This window comes from Suncus etruscus, chromosome 15 (assembly GCF_024139225.1).
Source record: "Suncus etruscus isolate mSunEtr1 chromosome 15, mSunEtr1.pri.cur, whole genome shotgun sequence".
Lineage (NCBI taxonomy): Eukaryota > Metazoa > Chordata > Mammalia > Eulipotyphla > Soricidae > Suncus > Suncus etruscus.
In genome coordinates, this window is record NC_064862.1 from 21,808,342 (window position 1) to 21,828,300 (window position 19,959).

Consider the following 19,959-nt stretch of genomic DNA (forward strand, 5'->3'; position numbering starts at 1 on the left):
GAGGAAGCCTGGAGGGGGTCTGAAGGAATAGGGTGCCAAATGGGGTTCAGACCTCGAGTGTACCTGAGGATCCTACTGGCCCTAAGTTGAGGTCCATATGTGCCCCACTAACGTTGGGCAAATCAAGGCCAAGAGTGGGAGAAGCAGAATCTAAAGGGTTCCATGCTTTTAGCAACAGGTGGGCCATGTGCTTATAAAACTTTATTTTCAGACAAATGGCAGCAGAGCAAGTGTGGGCCTCAGGCTTCCAGGTTGGCCATTCTCACTTATTTTATTTCACTGTTATTCATTTTCTTTAGGTCAACCCACTGCTTTCCTTAGAGCCTCATGACAGTCTAAATCATGTCCAAGCTAGCCAGGAATTCCTATGTCCCCGAAAATGAACCAAATTAAAAATGAAGAAAAACTTGTGAAAATTACCACTGTATAGTGCGAGCTCTGTATTCTTGGTGGGGGGGCACGTTTAGATAAGGGGTCACCTGACCCCCCTGGTGTAGCAGGAGAGGATGGGAATGGAAGAACTCAAGGCCTTTCCCCCAGTTTTGATCAGGGTGACTCAGCTTAAAGATTTTTAGGTTGCAGTCCTGCACATGACTTTGACCTGAAGGTTCCTGCTAAACAAGCTGGAAAGGACTGAGCTATGAAGATATTCCAGCTGTGTCTGCATAGGGCACAGGGCAGGGACACCCTCCCCCAGCAACACACATGTACTTTGCTAGTTAGATTCCTCACATTTTCCATTATATCTTTGGTTTTGCCCTTTCCCCTGAATTTAGTCACACAGGCACCTCCATTTCCCCCGTCCCCCAGTTTCTAGTGTACAAAGACACGTGGTTGGTCTCAGAGTGAACAGGCATTTTTCTTCTCCTGGGCTCCAACCCATGTGTAAGAACTGACCAGCCCACAGCATCTCTGTCCCCATTACTACAAGGCTTGGACTGTGCTCTATGCTCTCCTCTCCCCAGTTCCACAGAGGGGTCCCCAGACCTAGTTAGATACCTCTCCTTCACCGCCTTTTGCTCTCTTTACTTGCCACCTTATCAAGGAACCCCTCAGCCTCAGACAGAAGTATCTTTGGGCAAGAGGAAAATCATCCCCATGACTCCCCAAAAGCTCTGCCTGTCTAGGCCTGGCCTGTGTGCAGCTTGGCAAACACCAGTTGGACATTCACAACAAAAATTTCAGATTCCAATCTCTCCTGGGGCTCTAGATGCCCCGGGGACAAGGTGAAGAGCGGGTGTGGGGGAATGGGGACACAATGCCCCACACTAGCTACACTTAGCTACCGCATGATTTTTGCTATATTCGGTGTGGAAAGGAAAAGGGCTGGGAGACAGCATAGGGGTGAGGGTGTGAGCTTAAGCTCCAGCAACCCATAATCTTGCTCAGGACTCACAACAGGAAGGTGCCAAACCGACAGCCTCTCGCCTTTTTCCTAGGTCTAGAATCCAAGTATCTCCTGCTTCATCCTAGGTGCAAACTGGGGTTTTCAGCATAGCACCCTGTGCAGGGTGGGAAAGTGCTATCTGTGCAGGGATGAGGTGGCAGTGTTATTTGTGTAGTGGAGAAGAGAGGAGGGTGTCGCCTCTGCAGGGCTGAGGTGGTAGTGGTAGTCAGGAGTGCTACCTGCACAAGGGTGAAGAGAAGAGGGGTGTCACTTGTGCAGGAGTGAGGAGGGTATCATCTCTGCATGGCCCAGCTGGGAAGCACTATTTGTGCAGGGGGAGTGAGGGTGTCAGCTGTCAGAGGTGAGCTGGAGAATATGTTACCTGTGCAGGGGTGAGGCAGGGGGAAGAGCTATCCATGCAGGGAAGGCAGCAGGTCCAGGCTGCTTCTGTCCCTCCCATCATGGCTGGGTGCGTATGGAGGGTGCTGACTCTGCACCCCTGTTGGGGAGCACAATAAGGAGACAAGGGAGGAAGGGAACAAGCATCTCATACAGTTGTGACAGGTCCCGGGTAAGGAGGTCTAGGGGTTGGGGTTGGGGTTTGCCCCTGCCTGGAAAGGTAATAAGGGAGGCTGCAATTTTTTTGGGTGCTGTGGTGTTATCTGGGAAACCTGTTTCCCTGCATCTGGGGGAGGAGGGAGGGTTCCTGCGTCTCTTCCTGCCATGGGCGCCCAAGGGTTAAAGTCATTTCTGAGCAAATTTCCATCTCAGCCTGCGCCTGCTCAGTGGGCTCTTGGCCCTTTGACTGGCAGCCTTCCCCTATTTCCATCTCTGCAGAACAAATTGAATTAGATGTCAGAGCCCACTTGGCTCTGTTCTCTGAAGCCCGCATGGCCAGCTCCCTCTAATCCTCCCGGACACTGCAGAGCGGAGCAGAGTGGAGCGCGGGCACTGCTGCTTCCGGACACCAGGCAGGAGGCTGGCTCAGCACTGCCTCGACCTGGCAGGCAGACCCTCTGGTGACCAAAGGTGCCAGTGATGCGGCTGCTCAGTGGTTGGGACCTCTGTACGCTCTGGCCCCACATGCTGAGTGACCCCAAGTCTCAGGACTTCCAAGGGCACTGGGGCTCACCCTGCTCTGTTCCCTGCCCACAAACCCGTCCAGTGTCAGCGTGCAGGGGGGACCCAACATCCTGGCCTGGCCCCAGGAAACTCCTTCACTTGTACCCGCTGATGGCACTGGGTTTTAAGAGGTGTCCTGAGCCCAGCTTCTGTAGCAGGTGTCACTGCCCATGGGTACCCAGGATGGATCTCTGACAGTTCACTGTACCCCACTGCCGTATTCTGGGCACCTTGGCCACTACTTGCCAACTTAGGTCACTGGGCCACATGAGTATCGGGGATCTGCCTCTGGATCCCCATCTTGTTTGAACTCTGCTGTGCAAATAACACACTAATATACACTCACAGAGATGAACATACAGACTAACATACATTTACACAGACTAATATGTAGACTATCACAGTCATGCAGACTAACATACAGACTACACTCACACAGACTAACACACACCCCCATACAGACTAGCACACTTTCAGAGACTAACACATGCACAGACTAACATACTCACACACAGCGGAATGGGGCTCTAACCCTCAGGCAGCTGTGGACATCGCTCCTCCTTCCTCTCTCAGGACATCAGACACTGAGGTCCCACATGTCCTGGGTGCAGATTAGTGGGGTTGTAGGTCATGGTGGGGGCCCGTGCGTTTCTACCCGCTCCTCCTGCTGGGCTATACCCTGCCATCACCCTATCCTTGTCTGTCCCCCAAGCTGACCAGGTACCCACCCACCTGAGCGAACCCCTAAGACCCCACTGCCACCCTCCAGGTTTTCCCCAGCCCACCCCACATCAGAAGGGCAGGATGTGGGGTCCCTCACAGGCCAGGACTTAGAAGCAATGGAGCATGCATAGGATCCAGGATCAGGGTCCCCATTACACACTCCAGGAAACTGTGGGGACCCCCATGAAGGCTGGGTGCACCTCACCCTGGGTCTCCTGTCTTGTTTCTGCTATTTCCCAGGATTGAGAGAGGCCCAATGAAGCACCAGAAAACTGGAGGTGGCCAGCTCTAATGGGACTGGCCTGGGGTCCCGGCCCACAGCTTCTGGTCTGAACTGGACTGTAGCACTTCCACACACAGACTCAATTCAGCCCTTTGTCCCCCAAGCCAAGTCAGGCGGGGACAGGGGTGTCGCTGTCACAGGCTTTACTGTGTCACTCGGTCCCAGCACACAGTGGCTTCCCCGAAACAGGGCAAGAGGGCGGGGCCAAGCTGCGCTTCAGACCCGGGTCTCCATAGCTGGCTGCCTCTTAGCACTCGCCACTGGCCCAAGAAGCTTCATGGGGAAGGCCCAGCTCTGGGCTGGGGAGGGGGCACGGGCACCCCGAGTCTGGAGGGGCACTGGGAGGGCCAGGGCTTGCCCTGCTGTGAGCGATCCAGCGTAGAGATAAATTTTGGGCCAGAGGATGTCCGGCTGAGCAGACAGAACATGGTCCCCAGTGTCGACTGCGAAGGGTCCTTTGGAGAGAGGTGCCAGGAATGGCGGCAGCTCAGCAAACCTGCAGGGAAAACAGGACAGAAGCTTCTGGAACTGGCCTTCCTCTTCCATGCCCAGCGGCCCTGGTGGGGCATGAAGAGGCCCTTAAGAACTCAGGTTCCATCCCCCCACCAGGTGCCAGCAGAACTGGCATAGGGGCCCCTGTCCCATATAGCCAGGTACCCTAACCTTCTGCAGTGTGGGATGGGTACAGGGAACAGGGGTGCAGTGATGGGGTAGTGGGGTGAGTCCCCAGGGCACATACCCATTCGGTGCCCGGGCCCGGCTAAAGACTCGGCTCCTCACTCTCATTTTCACTGTCTTCCAGCTGCTCCAGGATCTCGTCCAACACCACAGACCGCTTTTTCTTCGGGGGCTCTGCAGGGCGCGCAGATGGCAGGCGAGGAGAAGAGAACAGAGAACAGCCAGGAGGGTTGGGAGGCAGTGGGGAGGCAGGGAGGGTGGGGGACGGGAAAGGAAGCCCCAGAGAAGGGAGACAGAAGAGGCGGGGATGGAACACAGGGTGGAAAGGAAGGGCGGGCAGAAAAGAGCAGAGATGGGAAGAGGTGAGTCTCCGCATGCAGGAGGGCGCCATCCCCTTCAGCTGGTTTGGGGTTGCTGGGTGCCTCAGTGCCCACAAGGGGGCACAGACAACAGAGGGCCAAACAGAACAATGACAGCCAGAAGTGGCTCTGGACATCAGGGTTCATTTGCCTTGGGCTTTGAAGGTCACAGAGGAGTTCTCTGTGGAGGGGATGTAGATGTTTCTTTTCTTTTTTCCTTTTTTTTTTTTTTGGTTTTTGGGTCACACCCAGCAGTGCTCAGGGGCTACTCCTGGCTCTATGCTCAGAAATCACTCCTGGCAGGCTCGGGGTACCAGATGGGATGCTGGGATTCGAACCACTAACCTTCTGCATGTAAGGCAAACACCTTACCTCCATGCTATCTTTCCAGCCCCGGATGTGGATGTTTCTAAGAAATGCCCCAGCAACATGTACCCAGTACCAGACAACAGTACCCCAAGGATGGATGATCAGCCTTGCAGGGACAGGGTGAGGCCACATAGCGGTGTCAGAGTAGGCGGCACGGCCCTCACTCTTCCCAGAGTAGGGTCACACCCTCCCTGTGTCCCCCCAGGGCAGTCTGACAGAACCTTCTAGAAGGCTCAGGGAGGGCCCAACCACCCGAGAGAACGTCAGCCTGGTGGCCAGGACTGTAACCGGGGAGAGGGGTGGGGGGCGTGACCATGGCGTGTAGTTTTTGGAGGCCGAGAGATCCTGTCCAGAAATGAGGGTGTGATGGGTGGGTAACTCCCTCATTGGGGCCCACTCAGGTTCCAGCCCTAACCCCACCCTGTGGCTAGCAGATTCTCCTGCCCTCTTCAGCCCTTCCTGGATATGGAGTAGCTCGGGGTCCCCTCATACTGGCTGGACTCAAAGCTAGGGTCTGTTCTGTGCCCACATCCAAGGGCAAAGGACCACAGAAGCAAGACTGAGGTGGGGCGGCATCCTGGTGGGGGGGGGGGCTCCCTAGGGCACACCCTGGCCCTCCAACCACTCCTGGGCTATCAGTCTGCAGCCCTGCAGGGCCCAGGGGTCTGCCTGTCCTGCAATGCCCCGACAGCGCCCCCTATTGTATAACTTTTGGAAGGGCACACAGGGAACACCCAGCTTTCTCCGTGGTCAATTGGGGACCCCACCCAGAGTTGCCGGCAGGGGGTGCTGTGGGGAGAATTAAAGCCCGAAACAGGGCCAGGGATTTAGTACAGTTGGAAAGCACTTGCCTTGCATGCGACCAACCTGGGTTTGATCTCCGGGATCCCCTAACAGTCCCTCCCCAACCCCGAGAGGAGTGATCCCTGAGCACCACTGAGTGTGAAACCCAAAACCCAGCACGGAAACCCAAAATAAAGAAAAACTAAAATACTGGCCTGGGGCTGCCCTCAGGGAGGACACGGTCTGTCCCTTTGCCAGTAGGCAACTGTGGGTCCCTAACTGGCTTTCTCAAGGCCCAGGAGGCAGAAGTGCCCCAGCCCTCCAAACTGAAGGTTGGAAGCAGGCAATTTGGGGTGCAGGGGGCTGTGGATGTAGAGTCTTGACCTGTGACCCCCATTGCTGGACTGTGATCTTTTTACCCAGACTGTGGGAATCCACCAGACCCAGGCCCTTCAGGTGGCCATTTAGGGGCCCTCAGTTTTGTTTTTGGGGGGCACCTGGAGACTGTGCTTCAGAGTGGGCCCCCCACTCCGCTGAGCCAGGCCGCCTTCGAGCCAGGCGCCTTGCCCCACGCACAGGGAGCAGCTGCTGAAATCCTGGCTCCGCAGACATCAAAAGCCTCAGTGGGTTTTCACCAAACAAACATAATGCGGGTGCGGAGAAAGGTGTAAAATAAATAAACGAAACAAGCTGTGCATTTTTCTCCAGTTATACAGCTGCGCCCGGAGATAAACAACAAGTGAATGTCACCAAACATGGATCCCCGAGAAATTAACTTGACAAAGGACTCGGCCGCCCCCAGACAACCCCCCAGTCCTGCCCCACTCCCTGCTCCCCACCCCCGGCCCCCTCCAAGTACCCGTTTTGCATTTCTGGAGTTTCTACCTAATGATTTTATTTTTCAATTAATTCCTTGACAGGATGCCAGGGCGTGCCAACTCGCCTGGCCCTGCTGATGCCGCTGCTGCCGCCACCGCCCCTCGCCTGCACTGAGGACTCTGGCAGGAGAAAGCTATGCCAGCGGGGGTGTGGGGAGGACCAGAGTGACTGGGGCATCTCAGAGGGAGAACATCAGGGCCACAGAACCAGGGGAGCACCCAAGCTTTGGAGCCTGGAGCACTGAGGACAAACTGCCCTTGGGCCCGTGGGCCTGGCATGAAGGTGTTCGAGGTTGGCTGTCACTCACGGCACCTGCCACTCCGCTCCTCTGCCAATGGGGATGGGGTCCCAGCAAGAAAGGACATGGCTGTAACCATGCGGGGTTGTGATGCCCACAGAAGGTCTTTTGGGGGTGATGGAAATGTGGGCCTCAGTTCCGCTCTGTGGGGGCCAGGTCCACACCCTCAGGCCTTGCTCCCGCCTGCACTGCAGGAACTTAAATGTGACTGACTCTTGGGGTCCCGGGGATCCAGACAGGACGGTGCTGCCTGCTCTCCAAGACAAGCTGGGACAACCTTGCCTTTGCTGGGCCCCAACCTGCATGCATCCCTTCCCCAGGTGCCACCCCTGCTGCCATCTCCACCGGGGCTGCAGGAACATAGTAGGGAAGGCCATGAGGCCCCCTCACTGCTCTGAGTCACTCTGAGTTATGGCCAGTGATAGGGAGGGTTGGGGGAGCTGCTAAACTTAGCATTGAGCTGTGTGGAAGCGTCACGAATTCCATCCCGTCCCTACAGCCAGCACTGAGCCGGGAGCAGTGGCACAAGGAGTGGACAGAACTCGGGGAGGAGCCCTTGAAATGGAGTGTGTGTGTGAGGAGGAGGACATGTGAGCAGAGACCCTGTGGTACTGCTGAGGGGACAGAACACATGAACTGTGTCCATCGCCAGGGACAGGCCCAGTTGCTATTTCCTTCAGCCCATAGAACAATCTAGAAACCTTGAAGTCTGAAAGGTGCGGCAGCGGCTGGCCTGACGAGTGGGAAGGGGACACAGCAAGGTAGTATGTGCTGGTGAGGAGGGCACTGAGGGTGGCAGGGGCTAGCTCTGGGGCTCCACGTGTTTGTGTCATAGATGGAACAGCAGGCCAAGGTGATGGCTGCAGGGGGACAGGGAAGGAAAGAGATTCCCAGTCTCTTCGTTTGTCAGTTTTGGGGCCACACCTGGTGATGACTGGGGGAACCTGGAGGCCCGGAGGTTGAAACCCTGGCTCCTACATGCAAAAGTGGCCCTTTTGGTACCTCCCTTCTTGGCTCACAGCTTGTCTGGAGACAGAGGCTGAAAGAGGAAGCAGCCAAACTGCACCCTTGGAGCTGTGGACCATTGCAGGATGGGTGGTCCCTGGCGGGAGGGACTGCGGCCGGGACAGATCCATGGGGCTCCCACCACCCTTTCCCAGCACCCAGTGGGGACCGGTGGCCCAGCTGTGTGGATTTTTCAGGCTGAGACACCCAAAAGCAACGAAGTAGCGAATCGTATAAAAGCCACAGTTGTCCTGTGGCCCAGAACCTCGGCTGCATCAAAGTGCTGTTGCCGGCCCGACTTGCGCCCAACTCGGGGTGCCAGTCTATGGCTCCTCTTCACAGCTGCCTGCACGGTGCCGGCCCCACAGGCCACCTCCCGTTGCTGGCCACCCCCCTGGAGGAGGGCCACCCTCTAGGCAGCCCTGATTTCCAGTATGGGGGTTCCCTGGCCCCCGGCCCCCGTCCAATCGGGGCCCGGCCCTTCCCCTCCCCAAGTTGCTCGGAAAGGCTCCTTCTGTCAGTTTAATTCCGTGATCGATGAGGAAGAGCAGGAGAAATGGCCCGGCACAGCTGGCTTCCCCGTTAGCCCTAGCGGGGATCCTGGCCTTGCCGGCAAGGGCTGAGTGAAATGTTTGCGGAAGGCAGAGAACACAAGTCAATAACAATTTAGCGGGATTGGGAGCAAGTACCTTCCCCGCACGGACAGGCGCTCCTGGGAGAAGCCACGCTGGAGCGCTCGGAAATGTTTCCAAACCACTATGCCCAGAGCTCGGGGCTCAAGGGGACGTGAGACAGAGAAGCGGGGCACCCGGGGCCACTATGTTGACTGCCTCTGGCCGCTGCCCAGGGCCACCCTGCTGCCCTGAGCTTGTGGCTAGTCTGCCCCTTCTCCTCTGTCACCAGCTGTGTCCCCAGCAGGGACCCCTCTGTAGCCATCTGGGCGGGCCCCACCAGCCCTTAGGCGGGGCATCTTAGGGGACAGGGGTGTAACCCCCAAAAGGAAGGATCAAAGTGAGGTTGGAGGGCCTTGGTGGAGCAGTGGAGGAAGGTTACTCTTGAATAATAAATTCTAGGAAGTCTCACACAGGTGACAACTTTCCTGACTCTGGTTTTTTTTTGTTTTTTTTGTTTTTTTGTTTTTTTGGTTTTTGGGCCACACCCGGCAGTGCTCAGGGGTTACTCCTGGCTGTCTGCTCAGAAATAGCTCCTGGCAGGCACGGGGGACCATATGGGACACCGGGATTCGAACCAACCACCTTTTGGTCCTGGATCGGCTGCTTGCAAGGCAAACACCGCTGTGCTATCTCTCCGGGCTCCTGACTCTGGTTTTAAAGCCCACGGATCAGCCTTTCTGGGCTGAGATCAAGGCGGCCCTTTGCAAGGGCTGGAGAGGAATGGGGTTCTCCTGAGGCCCAGCCTCCTCCATGGCAGTCCTGGGAGTCGTGAGATGTGGGGGCTTCGGGGGCAGGCTGAGACAATCCCTGCCTGCTCATCCAAAGGGCTGCCTCAGCTTCTGTGCTCCCATACACCCCAATGGACCCAGAGCAGCTCCAACTAGGACTATCCAGTGCTCCAACCAACTTGACCCTGCACCTCCATTCTTGCCTCGCTCCCACCCCCTTGTGTCTGTCTCTCTATCCCAGCAAGAGGGCTGCTGACAGCCCTCCCACAGACACCTCAACCAGCTGTCAGTGATGGGACATGTGACAAGCCACATGCTCCCCTCCCCAACAGTGGTGCTCCTGGCTCTGTGCTCAAGGGTCACGTGTGGTGAGGATCCGGAGACCACACACGGTGCTGGGGATGAAACCCGGGTCACTGTCACTGCAGTCAGGGAGGCGAGTGTCTTACCTCCTGCACCAGCCCTCCCTGAAGAAATCTCAGGCTCTCCATATGCCCCCAGCACCTGGTTTCTGTCCCCTCTCCAGCACCTGGTTTCCTGTTTTCCCCAGATCTCCCCAGTACCTAGTTACTGGTTTCCTGCCCCTCCCGCAGCACTTGGTTACCTGTTTCCTCCAGTACCATGTTTTCTGCCCACCACCTGGTTTCCTGTCTCCCCAGTACCTGGTTTCCTATTTCCCCAATAACTGGTTTCCTGCCCTCCCTCCCCCAAATACCTGGTTTCTTGTCCCTCCCACCACCAGTACCAGTACCCTTTCCCCCAGTGCCTGTTTCCTGCCCCCCCCATGCCCCAGTGTCCGTGTCCGATTTCCTATTTCCCCAACAACTGGTTTCCTGCCTCCCCACCTGGTTTCCTGTCCTCCCTCCCCCCAGTACCTTATTTCCTGCCTCCCCCCCCAAGAACCTGGTCCTGCCTTGAAGATGCCATTGGCGCAGGTGCAGACGGGAGCAGCTGCAGGCTCTAGGATGATGCTAGGTGCATCGTGGGCTCAGGCCAGGGTGACCAGTGCTTCTGGGGACAGGCCAGTGGAATGGGAGGACGACGGCACTGTGGTCGCTTGCTACGTGTCTACACTCCTGGCCCAGGTGAGAGTCGTAAACCATGAACCAGAGACCTGCTGCTCCCAGCTGGAATAAGACAACACTGAACCGAGCCGCTCCCACCAAATAAAAGCCTGCTTGCAGGGGACACACTGCCGGGCTAGGCCAGGCGGTGCTGGCCTCCAGTCTTCCCCCACTGTCACGCCCGCCGGCCAGCGCCTGCCGGGTCCTGAAAGCTTCTCCTGCACAACCCGCTGCTTTGTGACATGCCTGAGAAGAAAAGGACACAGCGGCAGGGACTTTCCCTCCTTCCCTCCTGGTGCTCAGGGAAGAAAAGCACTTCACCTGGAGGCCCGAGATGAGAAGGCTGGGGTGAGGGGGAAGAGGGAGAAGATGGGGAGGGGGAAAGAGAGAAAGGAGGGAGAAGGGAGGGAAGGATGTGATGGAGAGAGGGGAGAAGGGAAGAGGAGGGAGGGAGAAGAGGGGAGGAAAAGAATGGGACTGAGAGGAGGGAGGAGGGAGCACCGAGGGGTGTGGGGCAGGGTCTGGAAGCCCAGTCCTACCACTTTCTTTCTAGCACACTGGGGCCTGGGGTCAGAGCACCCATCAGTGACCCTGGAGGGAGGGAGGGGTCAGCCATGTGGGGGCGTGGCCCAGACAGGAGGGGACACCCAGGAGTGCATGAAGGTCAGTCCCCCAGTGCTGCAAAAAAGATCTGCCTACAGCCGCTGCTTCCCAGTCCTGAGAACACACCTGCCAGCCACAGTTGTGAACACACAGATGGACAGACTTGGACAGATACGGACGCCGGTTATGGAGCAGGCTATGAACACGAGCTCCTGAGAGGCCCAGGGAAGGAACACCCCCTAGAACCTTCTCCCTCCAGCCTCCGTGTTTTGGGTGACGGCACTGGGTGGGCGGGTCAGAAGGGAAGAACAGCAGGTGGGTGGGGTGGTGCACAGACCACCGAAAATTGTCAGAAGGGTGCCCCCTCCTCATCCGCCCTGAAAGACAGCTGGGCAGGCCTGCTGAAGGTCAGGGGGCTCCCACATCTACCTCCGTCGTGCCTCAGTTTCCTTATCTGCGAGTCTACAGATGGTACTTGGCAGGAAACAGAGTCACGTTCAGTGGAGAACAGATGCCATCATCAGGACGGATTGACAGGAAGGGTGACATCTGCCTGAGTGCCCATGGGACTGTGCCTCTGACCAACACCATCAGGTCCCAGGAAGGGCTGGGAGGTACGTGTCCCCGCTGCCTGTGTGGCCTGTCTGAGAAGCCACTTCTCCGGGGTCACACCCCAGCCTGACCACCTCCTACGGACCGAAGCCCAGACCCCCATAGAGGACCAGAGCACACAGTCCCCATACGCTGAAGGCAACTCCCTGTCCAAGACATCTATCTGTCCGCCTTTTAGCTGGGATCCACATTCAGCCAGACCCTTTGTGGAGGCTCTGAGTCTTGAGAACCTTACTGGCAGAGGTAAGGCCGGAAGGGGACTGGGCACAGAGCCACTGGCCGCAAGTCTGCCCGGGGCCAGCAGCGCTCAGCACTGCCCTTTGCACACAAATGTGCCGGGTCTTTATCTCCCGCAGGGAAGGGGCCAGCCAGAGGGCAGCATGCCAGCAGCCTACAGTGCCCTGGGTTTGCTGGCACTATGGCCAACCCCACCCTCCATCAGCCAGGCCCTTTGCAGGGAGGGACAGGCCACCTTAACATTTCCGCTGTATTCTCCTGGTCTCTCCCTGCTCCCTGCCAGGGTTTCCCAGAGAGCTGAGGCAGAGACATGCTGGGTGCCTGGAGAGGTGCAGGGGTGTGGCACTCACCATGAAAATGCTCCGCTGTCTTCCTCCGAAGAGCCTGCAAGCTGTTGTCGGCATCCGCCCACTCCAGTACCAGCCTCCGCCCGTACAGGTGAGTGCTGTGGCAGAGGGCGCTAAAGGCTCGCTGGACAGAGGGACACAGAGAGACAGTGAGTGAGAGTGAGCGGCCCCAGACACCCTCCGGGCCCTTGGGACACCTGTCTCTGGGGATCACTGGGCATGAGGGTTCGCAGTGCTAACGGGTCACTTCGGAATATGGTCGCTGGTCGCATCACATCCTGCCTGGGAGGGTTCCCATAAGCCAACTGCCTCCCTCCGCGCTGTGCGGCCATTCATTGACAAACACACCTGGAGGGCCTGGGGTTGGGGGGCATCTTTTCCACTTCAGGCTACTCCCTGGACCCCACTTTGTGGCTCAGATGCTCCAGGGGTCCTCAAACTTTTTAAACAGGGGGCCAGTTCACTGTCCCTCAGACCATTGGAGGGTCTGACTATAGTAAAAACAAAACTTATGAACGAATTCTTATGCACACTGCATATATCTTATTTTGCAATGAAGAAACAAAACAGATACAAATACAATATGTGGCCCGAGGGCCATAGTTTGAGGACCACTGCATCTAGCCTTTTGCAGGCAACCTTGGCGGTAGACACTGTCAATGCTATCTCAGAGCATTTCGATCACTGTCCCAAGTCTCTTGATCAGTCCTTGGCCCCACAAAGGGGCCTCTTATAGTAGAGGCACTGTGCTCAGGGGACTCTCACCTGGGAGGAGATCTTAAGTGGAAGGACCCCCAAGTCCCAGGTGGAGAAACACAACTCCCCGGCCCATTTCTTCAAAGACACCAGCTTGGGCTGCCCTGAATCCCTCCTCCCTCACCTCTTGCTTCTACACTGCCAGGAACAGGATGGCCTACCTCTGGCTGGTACAGCTGTCTGTGTGTGTGTGTGTGTGTGTGTGTGTGTGTGTGTGTGTGTGTGTGTGTGTGTGTGTGTGTGTGTGTGTGTGTGTGTGTTTGCCCTACAAAGCCCTCTTTGGGGTTCTGTTCTGAAACACGGCAGATGCGGGGCTCGCCAGCCCTGACACGGCTGGTCCCTGATCGGGGTAAACTGAGTCCGAGACAATCTCGGGGGAAGATGGGCAGGACTCATGCGGCATCTCCAAGGCGGATGGCGCCAGGCAAGCTAATTGTTCTCCCCGTCTGAGCAGGGCCAGGTGCGGGGAAACTTTTCCCTCCCTGTCGCCCCCGACTTTAATTTAAAAAACTTCCCGAGCGCCAGCAGAACCGCCGCCGTTTCTCCATGTGGATATAAAAGTGCATCTGGACTCCGAGCCGAAATGGGCCATTCGGAGCTTTCAAACCGCGCGTGCTCAGCTGGCGAGGCACGGAACGGCCTGGTGGTGGGGGTAGGCGTGGGGGTGGAGATGCCATCCTGATGCTGGGATCCGGGGGACGTGGGTGATGGCTGCAATGGAGGTGAAGATGGCAGAGTCCAGGCACAGGTGGGTGGGGAGGAGAGGTGAAGATGCTCAGAGGCCCCTCCCAGCCACCCCTGACATTGCTCCTCCCACATTCTCCATCATTACTTGGCCTGGTAAGTGAGTGAAGGCCTTTGGGTGGACACACAGATATGTCAAGGTCCCAGGAGAGCTGGGACCAGCCCTGAATGTGGGGTTGGCGTGTGTGGGGGGCCATGCCGAGTCTCGAAGGAGTGGCGGTCATGGTTTGTAACGACACTGCCTGCCCCCCCCAGTTTCAGGATTCTGGCACAGCTCAGGGATCCAGGCTGGAGGGTGGACAACCCTTGAGCCCTGCTGGGCCCTGAGATCCTAATTTGTGGGTTGCCAAAAATAGCCAGAGGGGCCCCCCCTGCCCCTGGTTCCAGTTCCCTTGGGCCCCCGGAAAATCAGGCCGTTCCTGGAGCCCACAGCCTGGGAGACGTGGGGATGAGAGTCGTGGCCTCAAACTGTCGCCGGCAGCCGCGAGGACAGTGATTCAGACTAAAATTGGCCCAGGGTAATCCAGAGTAATTGTCTCATTACAGAGCCTAATGAGCACGGTGAGGCTCCCCAGTCTCGGGGGGTGGCAGGCAGGCAGGCGGGGGGGAGCAGGCAGTCTGGGCCTTGGGGGACTATGGGGATGGAGGGGACACTGAGGGACAGAAGGGGCTAGACTCAGCAGCGGATAGGGGCACATGGTCTCTCAGGCTGCTACCAATTCTTCTCCCCAGAGGTCTCCGTCTCCAGCCCATGCCCACAATGGTCACGGGAGGGGGGGGGGTGACTCACTTCTCTCTGCTGGCCCTCGCTCTGCCCTTGTCTGCCTCGCCAGCGGATGTGTCTGTCTGTCTATGTATGTATCCTGTGTATCTCTGTGTCTATCTCTGTATTATCTCTACTTTCCTTTCCTGTCACTATTGTCACCATGGAACATCCACCCCTGAGTACAGGACTACCTTGGCCATGGGCCTTTCCAGATGGAGGCAAGGGGAAGGCCGACTCCCATGTCCTCGGACTCCCCCCAAATCTGGATTTCTGGTCTCTAGCACTCAACGGACAGGGGGGTGCTGGGGCCCCCAGAAAGGAAGAGGAAGTGAAGGATGTGTCCTCTTTGGGAAGCCCCACAAGGCCACTGAAGAATCCCCTGCTTCCTCTGGTAGAGCTCATCCTGCCCACAGCTGGCAGCCCCAGCGTCCACTCAGGTCATGCCAATCACACCAGGAACCTGGAGTCTCTCCAGACTCCTGAGTATTCTGACCCTCACCCAGCTCTTTATCTGCACTCCAGGATGACTGAAATCATGGGTGACAGGCAGAAGGTTTTGCCATGTGGATACAGGGTGGACCCGGTGGGTCAGCGTACTGAGCTCCTCAGGGATCTTTGATCATCCCCAGTGGCTGCCTCCTTTTACCCCCTAGCCCCTCATCTTCCTGGGACACCCACCTCTGACCCAGAGCACCGAGTCTCCCACCCAGGGCTTGCTTTCTGGGCAGGCAGGCGCCAAGATCTTTCCAGAACTGGGAGGCGGCCAGCATTGCGCTGGTCCCGACCTTGCCCAGCTCAACCTACATTGTGACCCCTCCCTGTATGCCCTTGGCATAACTGCCGGCCCCAAGGCTGTGGTGCCTGGGTAGAGCAAGAATGACTCTGTGAGCGGAGCCCAGGGCCGCCTGTCTGCTCTCACAGCCTGGGCTCTCGGCAAGTCTCAGCAGACGCTGATTCCACCTGATGGTGGCGGCGCCAACCTGTCCAGACCATCTGTGCCCGGCCACGGTGCCCGTGACCCGCGCCAGTGAGAACGGCCCGAAGCACAGCAGCCTGGCAGGGGGCAGGAGCCCGTGCTGGCCTCTGCCATCTGCAGGCCAATGTCTGTGCACCCCGAGGGGACAAGCTGCACCTCGCCCCCCATGAGAGTCTGCAGAGAGCAGCAAGTTGGACCTATGGTCAGCCTCAGGCCATTGCAATCATCAACAGCCCTGTGTATGTGTGTGTGTGGTTTGTGTGTATGTGTGCTGTGATTGTGTAATTATATGTGAGTATTATATTATGTATTTATTATTTGCAGTGCTGAGTGTTTTTGTGTATGAATGTGTGTATATGTGCGTATGTGTGTTAGATGTGAATGTGACTGTATAATAGTGTGTGTGAGTGTATGTAGTGTCAGAGAGAGAGAAAGAGAGAAAGACAGAGAGTGTGTGTGTATGTTCCAGGATTTTTTCTGGGTTGACATGCAGATGTCCCTCATACCACCCAAGCCCACCCTAGCTTATCCATCCTTCCCTCCACCCATCATCCATCCTATCTGTTTACCCCTACACTCATCCATCCATCCATCCATCCATCCATCCATCCATCCATCCATCCAAGTCATCTACTTATTTACCCCTATGCTCATTCATTTCTCTACCCACCCACCCATCCACAATCCATCCATTCAGTCACCTACCCAACTATTCATCCAAGTCTTCCACCTATTTACCCCTACACTCATTCACCTGTCTATTCACCCATATTCATCCATCCATCCATCCCATCCAATCCACCCACCTATCCACCTATCCACCCATCCATCCATCTCCTTCTACCACTTATGCATCTATCCATCCATTCACTCCCATCCAACTCCCCCCTCCAGCCCTCCATTCAACTCCACCAACTCCCTCCAGTCTTACCCAATTCCTTGTCCTCACCTCCACTCCACCAGCTCCCCCTTCTCCCCCACCCTCATAACTGGGAGCTGTGTCCAGAATTAGGGCAGGTGGAGATCAACTACCTCTGCTATCAGGCAGAGGAGGGAGTCTCCTGTCAGAGGCTCCCCTGGCCTGACTCACTGCTGAAGGGGTTCAAGGAGCACCAAGTCTGGATTGCTCATGCTCTCTCTCCACGAGGGTCTTGCTCGGGGTTGGGGGTATCGGTTAGGCAAAGACTAAGGGCACAGAGGCCGATGGCCCCACCAGCACACAATGAAGTCACCATGTCTGGGTTGTGCCCAGGTGGCGAGCACCAGCAGGAGGGGTTCAGTTCGGGGTGCAGGAGCTGCGCTGCTGTACTGCAGGGAGCAGGGCTCTGTCTGCCAATCCCACTGCCACCCGTCTCCCCACTGCCAGCTCCCCCAAGTGTTTATTTAAGCCAACACATTGCTCTGCTAATTGGAGAACATTCCATGTGAAAATAGACCTTTTAAAACAACAGCCGCGACAGCAAATAAAAACAGCTGCAACCGCGAAAGTACAAAGGCATGGGGCGGGGAGGGGGCTGGGAGGGGAGTTAAAGGGGCACACACGTACCTTAGGGTGCTGACTCAGGGGCTGATAAATGTCCCCCCCAAAACCCTGCCCCATGTGGGTATGAGATGAGCCAGTGACCTAGGTGGACTGACATGGGGTCAGTGAGGATGACATGCCAGCTGGGACCAGGGTGTGTGTGTGTGTGTGTGTGTGTGTGTGTGTGTGTGTGTGTGTGTGTGTGTGTGTGTGTGTGTGTGTGTGTGTGTGAGAGAGAGAGAGAGAGAGAGAGAGAGAGAGAGAGAGAGAGAGAAAGAGAGGAGAATGTGTGTGTGTGTGTGTGTGTGTGTGTGTAAGAGAGAGAGGAGTGTGTGTGTATGTGTGTGTGTGTGAATCCCTAGCCTGGTGACCTAGGTGGACTGACATGGGGTCAGTGAGGATGACATGCCAGCTGGGACCAGGGTGTGTGTGTGTGTGTGTGTGTGTGTGTGTGTGTGTGTGTGTGAGAGAGAGAGAGAGAGAGAGAGATAGAGAGAGAGAGAAAGAGAGGAGAATGTGTGTGTGTGTGTGTGTGTGTGTGTGTGTGTGTAAGAGAGAGAGGAGTGTGTGTGTATGTGTGTGTGTGTGAATCCCTAGCCTGGTGACCTAGGTGGACTGACATGGGGTCAGTGAGGATGACATGCCAGCTGGGACCAGGGTGTGTGTGTGTGTGTGTGTGTGTGTGTGTGTGTGTGTGTGTGTGTGTGTGTGTGTGTGTGTGTGTGTAAGAGAGGAGTGTGTGTGTATGTGTATGAGTGTGAATCCCTAGCCTGGGACCAGGGTGTGTGTGTGTGTGTGTGTGTAAGAGAGAGAGGAGTGTGTGTGTGTGTGTGTGTGTGTGTGTGTGTGTAAGAGAGAGAGGAGTGTGTGTGTATGTGTGTGAGTGTGAATCCCTAGCCTGCTCAGGAGACTGGACAAGTGACTCAGAAAGGCTGCCTGAGGCTGTGAGTGCAGATGCCTGTTTGCAGGACATGTGGGACCTTTGACTCGGTGGCCTCACACTGTGGGGACAAACCCTGGCCCGGCACTGGAGGGAAGCCATGGTCCTGGCTGTCAAGTACTTTACTAAGGTGGGGAGGGCCCATGGCTTTCGGAGACAATGGGGAAGGCAGGCCCTGCCCCCAGGCTTGCAGCTCAGCTGGAGCTAGATACCCCAACTCCTGGGCCCCTGCACCCAGGGAGCTAGTGAAGTGAAGGGCGGACTGGACAGGACTGCAAGTGAGAAGGAGAAAGTGTGGCATGTGTGTGCGGCGTGTCCATGCATGATTGCGGCCTTCATGGACCCTCCCCAGGGCAGCTCCTGAAATGGGCAGTGGCGCCCCCTGGTGGTGCCCCAACCTCACACTTGGTGGTATTTCCCCCTAGCATTGGGGAATAGCAGGGGGTGCTGTTAGGGAGAGATATTGGGCCCTGCTGGTGTCCAGGTCCCAGCTGGGTCACCCGGGAGGGTGGGCAGTGTTCGGTTCTGCCTCCCCCAAGGAGCAACAGCCCATGTGCCCCACCTCCTCCTGATCACAGGGGTCCCCAACAGCCTCCCTGCCAGGGGGAGGCCTAGAGCAGCTGTTTGCGGGAGGTGGCCACGTGTCGACACAACAGGCACTTGAGTTCGAGACGCCAAGACAAAGGCCCCGTTCCCAGGGCCCACAAAGGCGCAGCTGTGTCCCCGAGCTGTTCCCTTTGGCATCATCCTGGAGGGTTTACTCACTCAAGGCTGAGGGGTACAACGCCTTCCCAAACTGTGCTTTCTCCTGCTAAAGTTTCCCAGGGACAGGGGGAGCCCAGCCACTCCTCCTGTTCCATTAGACACACACACACACACACACACACACACACACACAGCGCCAGCCAGCCAGTCAGCTTCTCTGGCTCACCTTGGCATCCTGCTTGGTGAGAAAGTCCACAAAGCCAAAGCCCCGGTGTGCGCCCGTCCCGGCCATCTTCTTGGGCAGACGGACCGTCTTCAGTTCCCCGAAAGTGCTAGAAAAGCAAAGCAAAGAGGCTTGAGAACGGAGAGGGTGGGGTGAGCTGCCCAAATCCCACACTCGTGCATCTTCCTGTTAGGGGTTCACATCTCCCCACTCACTCTCCCCACGCCCATTAACACACTCTGTGACTTGGGGGTGGGGGGGTTCTTCTTGGGTGGGGGACACAGACAGGGAAGCAGGCCAGGAGGAAGTCCCTGAGGTTTGGCCTCTCGGTGCTCACAAGGGGTATAAATGGCATGGGGGGCACAACAGAGGTGACCCAGGAATGCAGGGCCAGGCAAGGGAGGCCCAGAGGATTCCGGGAAAAGGGTGTGAGGGTTCTCCTGCCTTTTCAATCAACCGCCTGTGTTGGATGAGCCAGGGGGACCCCCTCCATCTATTTCCTCCCAACCCCCTCCCTTAAAACTGCAGTTGGGTATTTGAAGGAAAGGTCCCCTTTTCACACACCCCAAAATCAGACAGAAAAAAAAAGTCCCCTGGACACCCGCCTTTCTCCTCTTCTCCTCCCCTAAGACACACTCGAGAAACTCCTGCTTAGAAGCCCGCCTGGCTGTCCTCTCTCCCCCGCTCTGCCCCAACCCCTTCCTGACACCCACTTATCAAATACATACGCACAAATCGCAGTCGATAAATATTTAATGTGCGCGGCATCTGGAGAGAGGGATGGTTTTATTTGAAAATCGCCACCCCGGCAGCTGCCCTGGTGCCCACTCACGCACGCCCGCTGTCTGGGGGGCTCCAAGGCCGGCCCGAGTCAGGGCTGTGATCACTCGGGAAATGAGAGAAGTGAAAGCCCAGGAGTGAACCCGCGGCCCGTCCGCATGACCAGGCATCGGCCAGCCCAATTTCTGCCGGCAGGACGGCGTCCGGAGGCGGCATGATGAAGCCTCGGCATGGATGGGCACGTCTCAGTGGAGCCCGGCTCGCCCGCCTGGTGGCTCTCAGAGTGGCCGGCGAAGCTAAGCACGGCAAGGCCGGCCTCTCGGAGGTGGAGCCCCACTGGCCTTCCGCGGCTGGCCGGCCGATGTGGAGGGGGAAGGTCCAGGACCCTGTGGCCTG

General features: G+C 57.1%; 1 protein-coding gene across 1 annotated transcript in view; it reads right to left on the reverse strand.

Annotated features, from left to right (window-relative positions):
• Positions 1 to 3,641: 3,641 nt before the first annotated feature.
• RBM19 (RNA binding motif protein 19) overlaps positions 3,642 to 19,959 on the reverse strand; it is a 45,945-nt gene continuing 29,627 nt past the window's right edge. Inside the window, exons 22-25 of the mRNA XM_049788774.1 lie at positions 18,787 to 18,892; positions 12,155 to 12,275; positions 4,255 to 4,367; positions 3,642 to 4,011 (exon numbers count right to left, since the gene is read on the reverse strand). Coding sequence (XP_049644731.1) covers positions 4,276 to 4,367; positions 12,155 to 12,275; positions 18,787 to 18,892 — 319 coding nt within the window. The 3' untranslated portion in view covers positions 3,642 to 4,011; positions 4,255 to 4,275. The remainder of the gene's footprint in view (positions 4,012 to 4,254; positions 4,368 to 12,154; positions 12,276 to 18,786; positions 18,893 to 19,959) is intronic.